This window comes from Erpetoichthys calabaricus, chromosome 5 (genome assembly GCF_900747795.2).
Source record: "Erpetoichthys calabaricus chromosome 5, fErpCal1.3, whole genome shotgun sequence".
NCBI classification, from domain to species: domain Eukaryota; kingdom Metazoa; phylum Chordata; class Cladistia; order Polypteriformes; family Polypteridae; genus Erpetoichthys; species Erpetoichthys calabaricus.
In genome coordinates this window covers 20,045,011-20,065,259 of record NC_041398.2, presented here as the reverse complement: position 1 = coordinate 20,065,259, position 20,249 = coordinate 20,045,011, and the positions used below count along the sequence as shown (strand labels likewise).

General features: G+C 41.6%; 2 protein-coding genes across 2 annotated transcripts in view; both read left to right on the top strand.

The window, feature by feature from the left end:
• The window catches only part of LOC114641660 (gastrula zinc finger protein XlCGF26.1-like), a 180,039-nt gene that overhangs the window by 90,194 nt on the left and 69,596 nt on the right, over positions 1-20,249 (top strand). The gene's annotated exons all lie outside the window — the stretch shown is intronic.
• LOC114641671 (zinc finger protein 420-like) overlaps positions 1-20,249 on the top strand; it is a 66,357-nt gene that overhangs the window by 23,649 nt on the left and 22,459 nt on the right. Inside the window, exons 2-3 of the mRNA XM_028790691.2 lie at positions 5,338-5,872; positions 13,453-14,842. Coding sequence (XP_028646524.1) covers positions 5,461-5,872; positions 13,453-14,842 — 1,802 coding nt within the window. The 5' untranslated portion in view covers positions 5,338-5,460. The remainder of the gene's footprint in view (positions 1-5,337; positions 5,873-13,452; positions 14,843-20,249) is intronic.

Genomic DNA, 20,249 nt, shown 5'->3' with positions numbered 1-20,249 from the left:
AATTTTATCCCCCTGTAGTTACTACAGTCCTGCACATCCCCCTTATTGTTAACTCTTTTAGGGCGGATGTCGACTTTTGTCGACAGGAGGGGTTGAAGGCGAATGTCGACAAAAGTCGACATCCAGGGATAAAGGGCGACAATCAGCTGTTAATGGCGACAAATCTCACTGTCACGTCACAGGCATTCCCTCTGTGCTTGGAGGAATGCTAGACTCGTTGACTCAGCAAATAAACCTTGCGTGTGCGTGAGTTGCGAAATGTAAACAAAGGCAAGATGGCACCGACATGTGAAAAGGCAGCGAAGCAAGTGCAGAAAAGAAAACACTTGGCAGACGTTGTTTTGCGCATTACCGCGGAGTCGGACTCTTGATTTTTCAGAATCGGACTTTATTGGCAGTGATCAGGAGATCGAGCAAGAGAGTTAAAAGCAGGCATCAGCTGATCAGACACCAGCCGATGCCGCGCCAGCGGATCTGCTGCCAGTTGAGTGCCTTCACGCAGCCGATGCATCTACGGCAAGGTTTGCATGGGATAAATACACAGACATTGATCCGTTGAGAGCCGATCTGGCTACCAGAGTTTACAAGACGGCATGGCTTGCTTTTGGACACGACAGATCACCAGCTGCTGTACTTCAGGCTGCTCTCTCCTGATGCTGCTTTTCAGCTACTGTCAGACGAGACAAACAGGTAGGCAGAGATTTTTTTTGAATCGCGGGCTGCGTTTGCATCGCATTCTCGTTTTTCAAAGTGGAAACCCACAACGAAAGACGAGATGAAGCGCGCTGTGGCATTACAAATAGAGATGGGACAGAACTGGTGATATAACTTCAGGGAGCATTGGTCCAAACGTGTTTTGTCCCCTGGTGGCTTAGGTACGTGCTGCTGCAAAGTTTTTATTCACTTCTGTAATAAACAGAAGCAAATCCCATGGGGTGAGCCAGGCTATAATGCCATACATAAAGTTTCAGAAGATGAAGAGAGGTGACAATACGGTTTTCATGCAGGCAGAAAACTTGGTGGCAGTGGCATGGCACGATGGCAAATGGGTGACTTGTCTCTCTACAGTACACACTAACAATATATGTTAGAAAGTGCAGCAACAGACAATTGAAAAATAGGCACCAAAGCAACACGTATTGTAAGGAGTGCAATGTGGCAATGACTGAAATTGGCTGCTTTGAGCGAGATTAGACTTTGCTGTGTAAAATGTATGTGATATGTATGTGAAATCATAGAGTATGCAGGCTCATACAACATGCAAGACAGTAACATTTGTCAAAAGGAAATATTTTTTGTTGATTTGATATGTTAAACAATTGCTTTGTGTTCTTTTTTAAAAAATGTTAGTTTTTGGAAAAATATTCAGCCCTGGGAGAAAAGAAACAAAAAAAAAATTAGCCCTAAAAGAGTTAAATATCAGCACCAGTACACTTCTTCTCCACTCCTCAGGCATCTTCTCACTTTCCAAGATTCCATTAAACTATCTGGTTAAAAACTCCACTGCCATCTCTCCTGAACATCTCCATGCTTCCATAGGTATGTCATCTGGACCAACAGCCTTTCCATTCTTCACCCTCTTTATCGCTGTCCTTACTCCCTCCTTGCTAATCCGTTGCACTTCCTGATTCACTATCTCCACATCATCCAACCTCTTCTCTCTCTCGTTCTCTTCATTCATCAGCCTCTCAAAGTACTCTTTCCATCTGCTCACCACACTCTCCTCACTTGTTTCCATCTTTATCCTTTATCACCCTTACCTGCTGCACATCTTTCCCATCTCGGCCCCTCTCTGTAGCCCACCGGTCCTTTTCTCCATCCTTAGTGTCCAACCTGTCATACAACTCATCATACTTCTTTTCTTTAGCCTTTGCCAACTCTCTCTTCACCTTGCACCTTATCTCCCTGTACTCTTGTCTACTTTCTCCGTCTCTTTGAATTTCCCACTTCTTCTTCGCCATCCTCTTCCTCTGTATATTCTCCCGTACTTCTCCATTCCACCACTGAGGTTTGGAATATCAATATGTCACATGTAGAGGGTCTCTGTAAAATGGTGCCCTTAGTTTAGGTCCAATTCATCATTGATTGTTACCCAGTTGCATTTGGGCCAGCTTTGACACAAATTGTAAGGTAAAAAAATTTGGACATGAGAGTTAGTAGGCTTTGTGCTCTGGGAACCAAGTTACCTCAACTATTGCCTAATATTTCAGTAAGTATTTACCGCTCTGGTGCTGATCTTTGTGATCATAAAGGGCATTACAATAGCAACTGACAAGAAGAATTCATAATTAATTGCAGATTAGCAGTATTTAATGGTTCCTCTTGAGTTCCACTTTCTCTTGCACTATTTGGCTCATAAACTAATCAGCACATCGTCATCTCATAACATGGTGAAGTTCCGAGTTTGGTATTTTTCCATTCAGCTCTAGGACCATCCTCAGTGACACACAGCCATCATCGGGATATCGATGTTTTTTGTATCAGGAGACCCTAAAACATCAAGAGCCTTCAAAAATGGGAGATCGAAATCTTTGACGAATCTAAAGCCTTCGTTCCTCACCATAGACGATAGGCTGTGGTGGGGGAGGACACAAAGCAAAAAACAGTTAAAATAATAAAAACGTAGGCATTTTAAACCTTTTCTCCTTTCCCTTTCTTGACTTTGTCCTGCAATTAAATACAACAACAACAACAACAACAACATTTATTTGTCACACATTTTCATATAAATGATGTAGCTCAAAGTGCTTTACAGGATGAAGAAAGAAAAAAAGGAAAATATAAAAACAAAATCAGGCAATAATTAATTAACATAGAATAAAAGTAAAGTCTGATGGCCAGGAGGACAAAAAAAAAAAACTCCTGAGGGCTGGAGAAAAAAAAAAAAAATCTGCAGGGGTTCCAAGGCCACAAGACCACCCAGCCCCCTCTAGGCATTCTACCTAACATAAAATGAACTCAATCAGTCCTCATGGTTTTCAGGCTTCACGTGGAAGAATTTGATGATGATGGTCATGTGGACCTCTGGCCTTCAATCCATTAATGTAGGGACATCATGGTGGTTTCATCAGGTGGTGGTGGCACAGATCACCACAGAAAAATGGAATGAGAACAGCAACAGCAACAACATTTATTTATATAGCACATTTTCATACAAAAAGTAGCTCCAAGTGCTTTACATAATGAGGAGAAGAAAAATTAAAGACAAAAGAAATTAAAATAAGACAACATTAATTAACATAGAAAGGAGTAAGGTCCGATGGCCAGGGTGGACAGAAAAAAAAAAAAAAAAACTCCAGAAGGCTGGAGAAAAAAAAAAAATCTGTAGGGGTTCCAGGCCACGAGACCACCCAGTCCCCTCTGGGCATTCTACCTAACATGAATGAAATAGTCCTCTTTGTAGTTTGGGTTTTTCACGGAGTCACTTGATGCTGATGGTCATACAGACTTCTGGCTTTTAATCCATCCATCATTGTTGGAACATCATGGATTACATACCCACCAGGAATGATAATGATAATTAAATGCATATACAGAATATCAAGATTACACTAAAATTTAGCTCTGAGAAAGCCATGTTAAAGTAATGAGTTTTTATCAGTGTGTTAAAGTGCTCCACCGTATTAGCCTGGCAAATTTGTATCAGTCACTTATTCCAGATTTTAAATTCATAACAGCAGGAGGCCGCCTCACCACTTTAGCTCTTGGAATTCTAAGCGGACCCTCATTTAAAGATCTAAGGTTACGATTTGGAATGTCAGGTGACAGGCATTCCACAATATAGGATGGAGCAGATTATTGAAGGCTTTGTAAACCATAAGCAGGATTTTAAAGTCAATTCTAAATGGCAACGGTAACCAGTGTAGTGATGCTAAGACTGGGGTGATGTGCTCGGATTTTCTTATCCTAGTTAAGATTCTAGCAGCTCCATTCTGCACTCGTTGTAACTGATTGATGTCTTTTTTGGGTGTTCCTGACAGGAGTGCGTTACAGTAATCTAGTCGACTAAAAACAAAATTCGCAACTAATTTCTCTGCATCTTGTAATGTTATAAGAGGTGTAACTTTTGCTATATTTCTCAAGTGAAAAATGCTGTCCTAGTAATCTGATTAATATGTGATTTAAACTTCAGGTCTAAGTCAGTAGTTACCCCTAAATTCTTTACTGCCAATCACTAAGATTTCAGTTTTCTCGTTATTTAGTTTGAGAAAATTACTACTCATCCACTCAGAAACACAAGTAAGACATTGGGGGTCAGTGAACCAAGAGAGTCGGGGTCATCAGGCGCTATTGATAAATACAGTGGTGTGTCGTCAGCAGAGCTGTGGTGGCTCACGTTATGCCTTGAGATAATCTGAACTGATGGAAGAATGGGGATCACAAAGAGCAGCGGACCCAAGAGAGATCACCATATAGAATATCAGGAGTCTCCGAGATAAAATCACCACAACGAACAAAGAATTTTCTACCTGTCAGGTAGGACTCAAACCAATGTATGACCCTGCCAGAGAGGCCCACCCACTGACTAAGGCGATTTCTAAGAGTATTGGGATCAATGGTATCAAATGTGGCACTCAGATCTAAGAGGATGAGAACAGATTAACGGCCTCTGTCTGCATTTACCTACAAGTCATTGACTACTTTAACGAGTGCAGTTTTTGTACTGTGATTTGTTCTAAAACCCGACTGAAACTTGTCAAGAACAGAATGTTTATTCAAGTGATCATTTAGCTGCATAATGACTGACTTTTGTAGAATTTTACGTAAGAAAAGCAGGTTAGAAATTGAACTAAAACTGTCAAAAACAGAGGAGTCAAGATTAATTTTCTTGAGCAGAGGTTTAAGTCTTAAGACAGTCTGGGTAGCCCCCCGTATCTAATGACAAGTTTACTATATCAAGAATACTATCAATTAGCACACTGGATACTTCTTTGAAAAAACTTGTTGGTATTGGGTCAAGGACGCGGGTGGAGGGTCTCCGTTGAGAAATTATTTTATACATATCAGGTAAATATATACTGGTGAAAGAATTTTATTTGTTTAAAATGGAGTACCGGGGTTTAAGATGATCAGAATTGAGGAGATGTACTGTATTATTTCTAATATCATTAATTTTGTGATTAGAAAATATAGCAAAAGCCTCTCTGGAAGTTTTTTGGAGGCATTCCATTGAGTGACCTCGGTTTTCACCCCAAATCTGCTGGGGTCTTTTTAGGTTAATATAGAGGGTTCTCTTAAAGATAACCCTTAGTTTTTTTTTGTGCTTAACCACCTGAAATGTGGTGAAGTTGTTTTTGGCAATTTTATTAAGTAATTCTATGACTTTTATTTTGACAGATAAAAAGGAACTTCCTTCCAAGTTCATGTAGCCATGCAGTGAGGTATCTGATGGCCTCCTAACTGGGGCTGTCCGTGTCAGAGGGGAATCTTTAAAGGAGAGAGAAGAGTTTTCCACGGAGCATGGCCTCATCCAACGATGAAGACATGGGTGACAGACTGGTACACATTAAGCAAGAGGACTGTAACTGGGGTCCAGTCGAGGACTTTTACGTAAAGTCAGAGGATTGTGAGGAAAGCGTTTCACTCTTTAAAGAGGAGGAGTGCAAGGAGATGATAAATGAAGTTAAAGTTGAGGATTCTGAAGACTTCTCGGCTAGTCTTGAACTGCAAAAGCCTGAAGCTGGGAATCTTTTCGGGCAAGGTGTCAGTGATGAGTCTCATTCCCGGGTCACTAATGCGGGTCAGCTGGCTACCCAGCAAAAGTCTATGGAGCTGAAATCTGAGTTAGAGTTGGAGTTTGAAGAGAAGAAAATCACTGAAGAAATTTGGAGAGAGGAAGAAGAGCAGAAGCCATCTAGGAGTGTGGGAACAAGTAAGTAATGTGATTCATTGTAATAGAAGGGGAAACTGAGGACAGCTGGAAATTCTACCTCTGTTTGGTGTGATGATTTTTTTGTAGGTGAAAATGAGAGTGAGATGCACAAGTAAAGACAAGATGATGACTAACAACAGCTGACTTAACACGTCATCAAATGTAAAGATAGATAGATAGATAGATAGATAGATAGATAGATAGATAGATAGATAGATAGATAGATAGATAGATAGATAGATACTTTATTAATCCCAAGGGGAAATTCATATACTCCAGCAGCAAAAAATATTAAATTAAAGAGTAATAAAAAATGCAGGTAAAAAACAGACAATAACTTGAATAATGTTCAATGTTTACCCCCTCTGGTGGAATTGAAGAGTCGCATAGTTTGGGGGAGGAATGATCTCCTCAGTCTGTCAGTGGAGCAGGACGGTGACAGCAGTCTGTCGCTGAAACTGCTCCTCTGTCTGGAGATGACACTGTTTAATGGATGTAGTGGATTTTCCATAATTGATAGGAGCCTGCTGAGCGTCCGTTGCTCTGCTACGGATGTCAAACCGTCCAGCTGTATGCCAACAATAGAGCCTGCCTTCCTCACCAGTTTGTCCAGGCGTGAGGCATCCTTCTTCTTAATGCTGCATCCCCAGCACACCACTGCGTAGAAGAGGGCACTCGCCACAACCATCTGATAGAACATCTGCAGCATCTTACTGCAGATGTTGAAGGATGCCAGTCTTCTAAGGAAGTACAGGCGACTCTGTCCTTTCTTGCACAGAGAATCAGTATTGGCAGTCCAGTCCAATTTATCGTCCAGCTGCACTCCCAGGTATTTATAGGTCTGCACCCTCTGCACACAGTCACCTCTGATGATCACGGGGTCCATGAGGGGCCTGGGTCTCCTAAAATCCACCACCAGGGCAGTACGATCTCCAAAAAAACACGGAAAGTTTCCAGCACGTGATTTTGCCCAAATAAAAAGCTTTGATTTTTAGCAATGAAAGAGCACCAATATTATATTTAATGAAATAATGAAATCCAACGCTAGCTGAGTGAGGGAGACTGATGAGACCTGAAACACCTGATGACCTCAGGAAACATCGCTGATGATGTGTCTTTTAAACTGTTTACTGAAATAATTGTATGTATGTATGTATGTATGTATTTATTTATTTATATTTTATTTTATCAATTGTATTTCAATTAGGGAACTGAATAAAACATCCTAAACTCATTTCATCCATGCTGCTAAATCTGCTGGATTGGTTCTGGTCCACAGACCTTTGTCTTTTTCTAACAATTTGCCCAGTGTCACTCAGATTTAATTTGTAATGTGTCTGTGGTGGTCGTGCCCTGACTGACATCTCAGATAGACGAACATTTACTGTTAAAGTGGATTTGTAAAACACGGCACTGACCTTATGCTGATGATTATATAATATACATCCACAGAATATGCAGGGAAAAGTTCAACGATTCAGTGTGCACCTATTACTCAAATAGATAGGTAACATCCCATAATATCCTAAAACACTGGTAATTCAATCCAGAGTCACACTAACATCCCATAATATCCTCAAACACTGGTAATTCAATCCAGAGTCACACTAACATCCCATAATATCCTCAAACACTGGTAATTCAATCCAGAGTCACACTAACATCCCATAATATCCTCAAACACTGGTAATTCAATCCAGAGTCACACTGACATCCCATAATATCCTCAAACACTGGTAATTCATTCCAGAGTCACATTAACATCCCATAATATCCTCAAACACTGGTAATTCAATCCAGAGTCCCACTAACAGCCCATTATATCCTCAAAAGCTGGTAATTCAATCCAGAGTTTCACTAATATCGCATTATTTCTTCATACACTAGTAATTCAATCCAGAGTCACACTAACATCCCATAATATCCTCAAATACTGGTAATTCAATCCAGAGTCACGCTAACATCCCATAATATCCTCAAATACTGGTAATTCAATCCAGAGTCACGCTAACATCCCATTATATCCTCAAACACTGGTAACTCAATCCAGAGTTTCACTAACATCCCATAATTTTCTAACTGGTAATTCAATCCAGTGTCACACTAACATCCCATTATATCCTCAAACGCTGGTAACTTAATCCAGAGTCACACTAACATCCCATAATATCCTCAAACGCTGGTAATTCAATCCAGAGTTTCACTAACATCGCATTATTTCTTCATACACTGGTAATTCAATCCAGAGTCACACTAACATCCCATAATATCCTCAAATGCTGGTAATTCAATCCAGAGTCACAATAACATCCCATTATATTCTCAAACACTGGTAACTCAGTCCAGAGTTTCACTAACATCCCTTAATTTTCTAACTGGTAATTCAATCCAGAGTCACACTAGCATCGCATAATATCCTCAAACACTGGTAATTCAATCCAGAGTCACACTAACATCCCATAATATCCTCAAACACTGGTAATTCAATCCAGAGTTACACTAACATCCCATAATTTCTTCATACACTAGTAAATCAATCCAGATTCACACTAACATCCCATAATTTTCTAACTGGTAATTCAATCCAGAGTCACACTAACATCCCATAATATCCTCAAACACAGGTAATTCAATCCAGAGTCACACTAACATCCCATAATATCCTCAAACACTGCTAATTCAATCCAGAGTCACACTAACATCCCATAATATCCTCAAACACTGCTAATTCAATTCAGAATCACATACAGTGGAGGAGCAGACACATCACACAGCAGGCCTGTAGGTTGTGCCAGTCCAGTCCATCTTGGGTGCCTTCACCCATCCCACTTGACCAGTTTAGAGTTCCCAGTCCTCCTAACCTCCTGAGTTTGTTGAGGGTCTCCTCATAAATCCCTTCACTTTACCAATTTGATCTCAAGTCCTGTGTGTGGCGCCCTAGCTCAGCTCAAAGAGGAGGTCTTTGGGTATAGGATGTCCGTGTGGCATAGCTGTTTGGCTGGACAGCGATACCAACTGAGAGTCTGAAAGTTAGACACTCAGTCTTTGACTGTATCTGGCTTTGATATTCTAACAACGTACAGTATATAGTTTTAAAGTTTGAGCAAAAGACCAGTGAGCAGTCAGAGGTCAGCCACAACGAAGAAATGTAACAATCGAGCAATAAAAGGGGCAAACGCACCTACAGGCACAGAACAGAGCAGACAGGAAGTCTTTTTTATGTTGATATAAAATACTTTGTTGTTGTAATTTAGCTCCTATATACTTAATTTTGGGAGCAATATGCTCCCGCTTAATTATTTTAGTCTGGAGCCCTGACATCTTCTGTCATATAAGATGGAGAACACACAGTAGGTGAGGAGGCAAAGTCCATTTACACAGTGGACAGACCAGGGGGCTATTCCATGTAAAAATACTTAGTGAGTAACCCTCATTAGAAATGAAAAGCTGGGATCATTTCAGCCATTTTGGTTTCTTGAAAGAGGATCAAGGCCAATCACGTTTGGTGACAAGAGGCTGCTAATCGTCACCTATTAGGATGCTGCATCCCAGCAGAGTGTTGTGGATTGAGAGTCTGTGAAGTTCACCGTTGATGAAGAACAGAAGGTGCAAAGGAGTTTGTGTTAACATTATCTAATGTTGCTGAATTGTTGTTTAGATTAATCTTATACTGCATGTTTATTACACAATGGTTAAACATTATAAGTAAACTATAGAAAATTGCTACAACGAGTAATATACAACATTTAACATCATTTGTCGCCACTCCTTTTTGTTTCGTCATTAACAGGATATTAATGTCTCCATTGCTCTATCATAATTAAAAAAAAAAAAAAAAGAGTTTTAGAATTATTAGTTCGCGCTCCAATTTTCTCCATCATGTAGTGTACAAGAACGATGTCAGAGGTCAAGACCTTCTGGGATCATCCATGGTGTTCTAGATAATGTTTTGTAGGTTTCCCAAGTCCCTTAACCTGAAAATTGCTCCAGGGGCCTTTATACAAATGCCTCACCCCCAAAGGTCATGCGAAAAGACAATTTACCCTTCCGGGACTAACAAACCCTATCAGAAATGTCACCAGCACTGAAGGGCTGCAGTCACGTGTGAATAACGGCACTGGCCGGCTCGCAGAGCACAGGTTAGTCCCGTTAAACGACTCTGATGTGAATGTCTAGTTGTGATGTGCAATAAGACATTTATGTAACCTTTGACATTGTATAAGCTATGTGTGTGTGAAGAATGAGGAAATAAGTATTGTCTAATCTGCTGAAGTTGCACACACCCTGTGACAGTTAGGGGTCTTGTGTGTGTGTGTGCAGTGCTGACAAGGGTGTATTGCTTAACACTGTGAGTGTGCGGATGACTCTCTTTATCTATAAGAAACACTGTGCGCTCCTGCACGTTCCAATCCAGGGTGTGACCGTAAGCTATAACGATCTACTGTATGTATGACCTCAAATTGAACTGCCATATTTCCTAATTTTTGTTTAATAAACAAGCTGGGTATAAAAAGAGGGAAACTCCCTGCTGACGGGAGGCTGTCTGTAGCTAACTGAGCTGACAGCTGCTTCAACCTCCTGCTCGCCAAGAATAAAGAAATTGATTTTTACTTTACATAGGTGTCCATCTCCTGTCATTCCTGACCACATAAGCTAATCGCCAGGAGTGACAGTGGAGCACCACACCTGTGGCAGAAGCTGCAGCTTGCTTTTTGGCTGCTAAGTGCACAACGTGTGTCTCCATACTAAAGACTATTCTGGTAATTCTGAAGTAGGTTCTTGATTGCAGTTTTCACTTGTCGCATTGGTACGGAATACGTAATTGGTTTAAGTATTTGTAGGCTGACATTCTTACAGTATGGCATTAGGAACTCTACTTCATTTACAACCAAACTGAAAATATTAGGAACCTTTTGTAGATCAAATGATTCCATCAACATGTAGCCTCCTTAGCGCTACATGTTTTTGCGTGTCATTTTTTCAAGCAAAAAAAAAAAAAAATGCAATGTATTAATTCTCATCTCTCTACTGTAAAACATGCAAAACACTATAAAGTGAAAAGTGTAGAAAGTATAATTGTAGATGTGGGGTTTGTATGGCAGGATCAAGCACGGGTCAGAAACGCATGCCGATAGAAATCTCTCAGTCCAAAAGTTTGTTTTAAAAGATTTTGTGAAAATTCAAAGCAAGCAGTCCTCACAAGAATGAAGAAAAAAAGTTGTTACACACGTAGAATAAAAGGCAAAAAAAAAAAAAGAAAAGGTGTTTCTTCTATAAACTTATCTTTTCTTGTCACACCTCTGTTATTCTATATTTAAAGATGCTTTATTTCGTATTCAGTACGTTCTAACCTATGGCGCTGCGTGTTCAATAGAGCTCGTTGCATTATGTACTACAGTAATCCCTTGCTATATCGCGCTTCGCCTTTCGCGGCTTCACTCTATCGCGGATTTTATATGTAAGCATATTTAAATATATATCGCGGATTTTTTGCTGGTTTGCGGATTTCTGCGGACAATGGGTCTTTTAATTTCTGGTACATGCTTCCTCAGTTGGTTTGCCCAGTTGATTTCATACAAAGGACGCTATTGGCAGATGGCTGAGAAGCTACCCAGCTTACTTTTCTCTCTCTCATGCGCTGACTTTCTCTGATCCTGACGTAGGGGGATTGAGCAGGTGGGCTGTTCGCACACTTAGACGATACGGACGCTCGTCTAAAACTGCTGAAAGATTATCTTCACGTTGCTATCTTTTGTGCAGCTGCTTCCTGAAACGACATGCTGCACAGTGCTTTGCATACTTAAAAGCCAAACAGCCCTATTGATTTGTTTGCGTTTCTCTATCTCTGTGACATGATCTGCTCCTGACGCGCACTCCTTTGAAGAGGAAGATATGTTTGCATTCTTTTAATTGTGAGACGGAACTGCCATCTCTGTCTTGTCATGGAACACAGTTTAAACTTTTGAAAAAGAGACAAATGTTTGTTTGCAGTGTTTGAATAACGTTCCTGTCTCTCTACAACCTCCTGTGTTTCTGCGCAAATCTGTGACCCAAGCATGACAATATAAAAATAACCATATAAACATATGGTTTCTACTTCGCGGATTTTCTTATTTCGCGGGTGGCTCTGGAACGCAACCCCCGCGATGGAGGAGGGATTACTGTATTGGGTACGGTTAAAAACTGTGTGCCCTCCATGCCTTACACACGGCAAGGCAGGTCGCTAACTGAGACAAATCTATGGTCAGTGAGGCTAGACATAGTTGGAATATACCAACTCAATTCAACTTGTGGGGGTTATAAGCACCTCCCATAGACTATACAATAATATTTAGGCAAGTGTTCAATATAGCTTAAGTAACCAGCAAATGGCTCTTTCAATAATAATGATACAAATTATAATAATATTAATAAAAGTAATGCTAATACCATATATACTGTCAACATGTGTCATTTATTTGGTGAATCTTAAAGTATACACGTCACATTTGAGACAGTAGTAGCTCGATTCCTTGCAGATTTTCTTTCCAGACTGATCAGCTTTTGAACAGCACACTGCACAAGTGCGATTGACACGAGAATCAGAATCGCTTTTGATTTCAGTTCCATTGCCTCAAGACAGATTCACCTCATCATCACCACTCGTGTCACCGTCAAGAGCGTGCAGCACCTGACGTTTCTTACGAGACGCCATTATGAAGCTAGGAGAAGACCCATCTGCACCGTTGTCCGGGTAACACTTCGGCCTGTTGCCTACACAAGACCTGCATGTACCATTTCCCGAGCATCGTTCGGCACTAACGCAGTTGGCACTTTTACAGCCCAAGTAATCCTCAGATCTAACGCTTATGTGAGACGCGTCTATACAGTGTTCCAAGTGATGCTCAGGACTAACGTTTTTTGCACTGTTTTTACAGCCCGAGTGATACTCAGGTGTAACACTAAGGAGGTTAATTATGCAAAGCACAAATTCAGAACTGTAATAAACACGGGCCTCAATCTGCTGTAGATTGCTGTGCAGCCTCTCTCACTTTCTTAATAGTAGATGCATTTAATTTGTGTGCTATTAGGGTTCAAGCGCTATTTGTTAATCAACTGCTGATAAGACTGACATTTGTCTGTGTTACATAGTTGTCTATTTTATGACAAATAAAAAAGTCTTGACTTTTCCAAGCTGTACCCATGATACCTATCATGCATCCCATCAGATTCTCACTTAAAGTCACAGATTCTCAATCTCTTCCATGTTTTTTGAGCCCTGATAGTTAATCTCAATTATTGGTTGCTGGGGCTGCTTAAATATTAAGATTGCACACATAATCATGGATTGCCACAAACCCGTCTTGAGGTCATAGTAAATAGTTTGGATCTGTGGAGCAGATTAAGCCTTAATTTGCACACAATGTTTATTTAACCAAGACTTGCCCAGCTAATTCAGAACTTCATAAGCGCTCTTCTTGGAATACCCAACAAATGGAACTGAGGGAGTGATGCTGAAACACCTAGCAGAGAGCCACCTTTCTACCATTACAGTTTGTATTATTTTAGAACATTTAACAAAACTGTTTTTATCCTTGCAGATTCACAGGAGAATGTCAACTTCTCCCCATCCTCGTTTGCGCAGACCTCTCTTCAGTGTAGACGGCAACACATCCAGGACAAAGAGAAGATGAAGAAATCTACTAGAGGATCAAATCATTTAACGGCAGCCTCTTGGCAGTGCAGTTTTCTTCCTGCACAAGAAGTCATCAATACTGACCAACAACAAGGGCATAACACAGTTCAGGAAGCATTGTATGCTGGACGAGAGTGCGGACAAACTTTTAGAAACAAGTCTAACTGTAAAACTGTCAAGCCAGTTCGCATAAGACCAAAGCCACATTGTTGTTCTGAATGTGGCAAACAGTTCACTGTCAGTAGCTGTCTTCAACGGCACATGAGAATTCATACTGGGGAAAAATCTCATTGCTGCTCTGAATGTGGCAAACGATTCTTTGACAGTTATAAGCTCCAAAGACACAAAATAATCCATGCTGGAGAAAAGCCCTATAGCTGTGCTGAATGTGGAAAACGATTCCCCAGCAGTGCCCATCTTCAGAGCCACACAAGAATTCATACAGAAGAAAAGCCATATTGCTGTTCTGAGTGTGGCAAGAGATTCTTCTATAACAGCTGGCTTCAGGCACACATGAGAACTCATACTGGAGAAAAGCCTCATTGCTGCTCCGAATGTGGCAAACGATTTTCTGACAGTTACAAGCTCGAGAAACATAAAAGAATCCACCCTGGAGAAAAGCCCTATGGATGTTCTGAATGTGGAAAAACATTCACCAGCAATACCCATCTTCAAAGTCACACAAGAGTTCATACTGAAGAAAAGCCATATTGCTGTTCTGAATGTGGTAAAAGATTCCTCTATAACAGCTGGCTTCAGGCACACATAAGAATTCATACTGGAGAAAAACCATATTGCTGCACTGAATGTGGCAAACGATTTACCGATAGTCGTAATCTCCAAAGACATACAAGCATCCACACTGGAGAAAAGCCCTATGGCTGTGCTGAATGTGGAAAAAGATTCATTAAAAAAAGCAATCTTCAAAGCCATATAAGACTTCATACTGGAGATAATCCATATGACTGTACCGAATGTGGCAAACAGTTTACTACAAGTAGCCATCTTCAGAGCCACATAAGAATTCATACAGGAGAAAAACCATATTGCTGTTCTGAATGTGGAAAACGATTCACCCAAAGTTACCACCTTCAAAGTCACATGAGAATTCATACAGGAGAGAAGCCATATTGCTGTCCCGAATGTGGCAAACAGTTCTCTGACAGTAGTGCTCTTCGGCAACATAAACAAATTCATACTGGAGAGAAGCGATATGGCTGCTTTGAATGTGGCAAAAGATTCTCCCGTAACAGCAGTCTTCAGAAACACATAAAGCGTCACACTGATCTGCAGTTGTGAATGAACCAGATGATTCTCCTGTAACAGCAGGCTTTGCAATCAATCAAAACTTCATGCTTATGAATAACCTTACTGTTGCTCTAAATGTGGTTTCTATCATCAGGATCCTCTTTGGACACTAAGAAAATGTGGCAAGAAAGGAGGGTTGTGGTCTTGGGGGGAGAAAAGGGGAAACCTTTCACACAACCACTTCTAGTGATTAAACAGAGCTTTGCCATTCCTGTTTGATTTGACTTTCGGAGTCCTGGCTAATGGAAGTGGACCTCGACTAGCAGGATTCACTATAGTGAGAATGGACCAGGATCTGATCCCCTTGAGTAAGCGTAAAGGTGGTGGAGAGTGCGTTTATATACTGCAACCCAACTCACAACACAACAAAACACCGGGTATGTAAAAAGGACGGTAAACTTTTAGGTATTAATCTTGGACCATATTTTTTGCCAAGAGATATCCATCCAATCATATTTTTTATTGTTTACATTGTCCTGTCTGTGGACCACTCAGCATCTTGTTTGTCTGGCCAAGGAACAATCGCCAGATGCATTTTATCTAATCATTGGAGACTTTAGTCTTTGTAAGCTAGAGGATCTTTTTTTTTTTTTGTATGTTTTGTGTCCTATGAGAAATAGCTGCTGCCTTGATTGTTGCTATGGCAATGTAAACAATGCTTATCAAGCGTAGGCATTCCCTGGTCTGGAGAACTCTAACGATAACATAATACAGCTCAAGCCAATCTACCAGCCAAGGCTGCGACGGATCAAAGCAAAGAAGGCAGAAATTAATCGAAAGAAATGCTCCATTGTGGTTTAAAATGCAGGGATTGGGACGCTCTGATGATGGAAACAGGATCATTGATGCAGCAACAGTCCTCTCGGCGTATATCAACTTCTGTATGTACACAATCAACTCCAATATATGATTTGAAATATATCCCGGTAATATACCTTGAGAAACCCCAGAGTTGAAAAACCTTCTAAGCCTAGTAATAAAAAAAGAAAATGCCTGTTTCAATCTTTTTAGCCATTGAGAAAGAAAGAGAGAGAATGGTTACAATAGCAAATAAAGCAGAAAATAAAGGATGGTAAGAACACATAGAAGGAGAAATGAGAAAGCGAATGACGCAAAGAAAACTTGGAATCGTTTACCAAAAATGACTAATTATAAACCCAAAAGGCACTGTAATGTCTGTTAGAGATGAGCGCCAGTTTGTGAGGGACCTGAACTCTTTCTTTTGACATAAACCACTTTACATCGGTGCAGGCGGAGACTGTGAGCAGACTGAAAGCTCTCCCGTCTTCAGCGTGAATGGAAATCGCTCATGAGGACGCTACTTCACAGTTTACCCAGGTAAAGCAAGGCAGAGCTCACGGGCCAGGCAAAATAGTACAGGTATGCTCTAATCGATCAGCACAGCCTTTCCAAAGGTTGTCATTCCAGACCTCTGGAAACGATCAGTGATTGTGCCGCTGCCTAAGAGCAGTAAGTGAAAAGAAATGAGTGATCGACGCCCAGTTTTATTAACCACTGTCCCGGCAAAATTTTTGATCAACTTCTTTTAAAGTGCCTACGTCTGGCTGTTATCCCCCATTTTGATTTCTACCAGTCTGCCTCTCAGGTTGGAAGAGGAGCTGTTGGTTTTGCTAAACAATGTTTTTGAACATCTGGAACAAAGTAAAAGCTTTGTGTTTATAGATATTTTGGCGGTGTGTTTAATACTACCCAGCCACATCTGTTAGTACTGTAGGCAAACTATTAGATCTCGGGGTAAACATATTATCTGGCTTTTCGATTTTCTTACAAGTTTCACCCACCAACTGAGATTTAACAGCACTGTTTCCTCCATGCAAACTGTTAATATCAGTTGTACTGTACATGTTATATACTAACGAGTGGCGGGCTTCGTCACCAGCCTGCACGTTTTATAAACAGGCAGATGAGTCTGCACTGGTGGGATTTGTAAAGGCTGATGTTCTAATTAGCTGTGAATGCCACCCCCCCACCCCACCCCCCCATCTCACTGAGATGGCACAGGTGGTGCACCAGCTGAAAGTAGTGAACCTGTCCAGGCTGGTGGTGAGGCTGTCCTCCTGGCATTGCAAGCAATCTTTGCTTCCATTTGCGAGATGCGCATCATCCCAACCGACTGTAAAATGGGACTTGTTGTCCCTATCTGGAAAGGGAAGGGTGACCGCCTGGATTGCAGCAACTACAGGGGGATAACACTGCTCTCGGTGCCAGGGGGTTGTCCTCAATAGGATCCATGATCACTTGCTCACCTACCAGCGACCAGAACAGTCTGGTTTTACATCTAAGAAGTCTACCATCGACCACATCCTGGCACTGAAGGTCCTCATGGACCACAAACGTGAATATCGGCAGAGTTTCTTTGCAGCCTTAGTCGATTTTCGTAAAGCGTTCGACTCAGTTGATCGAGCTGCCCTGCGGGACATCGCGAGACTTTATGAGATCCCCTCTTAGCCGACCTGTCCACTGGTACTGTGAGTGCTGTGCAGTGTGGAGGCAGACCCTCTGTGTTTTTCCCAGTTGATTCTGGGGTTTGTCAGCGGTGTGTTTTTGCTCCTATTCTTTTCAGTGTTTGAATGGAGTGTGTGTTGGGCAGGGTCATGGGGTCCACCGGCTGTGGGGCATCTGTTGGTAAAGAGAGATTCATTGATCTTGACTTTGGTGAAATTGCTGTGATCCTCAATGGAGGCTGTGATGGGGGCTCTTGAGAGTCTGAGTGAGGAGTCTGAGGGTCTGAGCTTGTGATAGCCAGGCCTTTAATGACCTCTTGGGCACGGCCATCAGCAGGGTGTCTGTCTGCAGAGAAAGTGTCGACCTCGTCGAGAGGTTTACTTACCTCTGCAGTGACGTTCATGACTCTGGTGACTCTTCCTATGAAGTCAGTAGATGGATTGGGAGAGCATGGCAGGTCATGAGGTCACTCAAAGGGCTGTGTGGTGCTCCTGAGATCTCTACAAAAGGACGATGGTCCAAGTATGCCCCCTGTTTGCGAGACATGGACGCTATCCAGTGACCTGAGATGAAGATTGGACTCCTTGTGTCTCTTTGGATGAATCCTTGGGTCCCACTGGTTTGACTTTGTGTTGCTCAAAGAGACTGGCATTGTGACGGAGCGTCAGTTACAGCACTACGGCCATGTGCCGTGATTACCCGAGGGCGATCCGGTTCTCAGGACCCTCTTTGTTGATGACCAGGCCAAAGGTGGATGGCCACATAACACCTGGCTGAGGCAGATAGAGGGTCATTTCTGGAGGGTGGGACTGGACCACGTGTCTGCCTAAGGGGGTTGCCAGCCAGGATCCCAAACTGTTTCATCATGTGGTGGGTACGGCACAGCGCTGTACCAGTGCATGCTCCCCCAACCTGACCTGATGCTCTGTTCAGTCAGTTTCTTTTTGGACAGACATGTCAAAGACTTCACCAAATGGTGCTCTAGAATTTTCCTTTCTATACATGCAAAGAAAACTATAGAGACAGTCATCATTTTTAGGAAAATAAAGACGGGTCCCACATATGTAAATGGCGATCTAGTAGAACGAGTCACACCGTACAAAAAATAGTGGGGGGAGATTGATAACCAGTTACGATTCAATGAAAGTGCTTTAGATTCAGATAAAAAAAAACAGGCCATCTTGGGTAACTTGAACGACTTTAGCATGGCCACATACTCTGTAGGTTTTACTTACCTGTTCTGCTGAACATTCGTTCTTTTGGGTTAGTCTGCGTCTTTAGCGACGTGAGTGCCCAGGACAAATCAAACTGCAGCACCTGATTAAAGCAGTGAGTCAGGTGGGTCATTGGGTGGAACAAAAAAAATCAAAGCAAGAGCCTTGTGAGGACCTGCCTCTCAAAAAGCCGCATCGAATTCTCCGCAATCCCCCACACACCCACACTACATTGTAAATTTAATTTTAGTTCCTTGACACCTAATCAGATTCTTACGACGTTGAATAAAAACTTCCTGATATGAGAGATCAGTTGTACCCTCAGCAATTAATAAGAATACCCTGACATGTCAGATTTGTCAGTGCAACTCTGCAGGTAGATGTAAGGCTTTTTAGTATTTCTATTATATTCATGCATGTTATTTTTCAGATTTATGGAGTTTCTTATACTCCACCCTTGTGTCTTATTTTTAAAACCTATATGTCCATGTAACCTTATTGATAATGAACAAACCAAATAAATTTCCCTATATGGGATAATAAAGTGAAATTTCAATTTGGTAAACGATTCCCACATTTAAGTCATTTCAATAGACACTTAAGAAACCACAGTCAAAAGAGGCCTCACTGTTGCACTGAGTGTGGTAAACGATTCTCACACGGCAGTGGAATTTGCAACCATAATGGTGTTCACGTTTGTTAAGACGCCTCTTGGATGTTTGGAATGTGGCAATCGTTTCTCGGACCACATGAGTCTTAATGGCCACAATGACAATTCACAATGAAGAAACCCCTGCGGGGTAAACTGGAGGGTGCAATAAAAAGAAAAGGAGGAAGAACTGAAACACAACTCTCGTAACTACTACCATCATCAAGAATACCACCACATGGTGAGTTCTGTTGTATAAGAGAGGTAATGTAACTTGTCAAGGTAAAAAATACTTTTTTTATTAAGTAAAGGAATAAAAAAAATTCCTTCATCCTGGCCACATCTCCCAAGATAAAAAGATGCCCCCCCTTGACTGTCTCGGTGAAGGTGGTAGTGACAATTTGACTGTATAACCCATCTGTAATTAAAACTATTACCCCCTGCTTTTAATCAAAAGCACAACAAAGAAAAAGAGGATGAGCAGGAAATTAAATGGGAAAAGGAAGAGAAGACATGAACCATACACATTTATTAAATTATACGGCTCAAAAAAATGAAAGGCCCACTTTTGAATGAGAGTATAGCATCAAGTCAGTGAAACTTGTGGGCTATTGATCTGCTCAGTTAAGTAGCAGAGGGGCTCGTTCATCAGTTTCAGATGCTTTGGTGCACTAGAGGGGCAACAATGAGACGACCCCCAAAATGGGAATGAATGGTTTCACAGCTGGAGGGAGGCCACTGACATTTTTACCTCCTCATCTGTCGTTTTTCACTTGTCTACAGTCAGTGTCACTACTGGTAGCATGAGGCCATACCCGGACCCTAGAGTTTGGTGGCACAGGTAGTCCAACTTCTCCAGGATGGCAGGCACATCAATACGTGCCTCCCATTGCCAGAAGATCTACTGTGTCTCCCAGCACAGTCTCAAGGGCATGGAGGAGATTCCAGGAGACAGACAGGCAGATACTCAAGGAGAGCTGGACAGGGCCCCTCGTAGAAGGTCCTAAACCCATCAGCAGGACCCACCGGTATCTGCTCCTTTGGGCAAAGAGGGACAGGATGAGC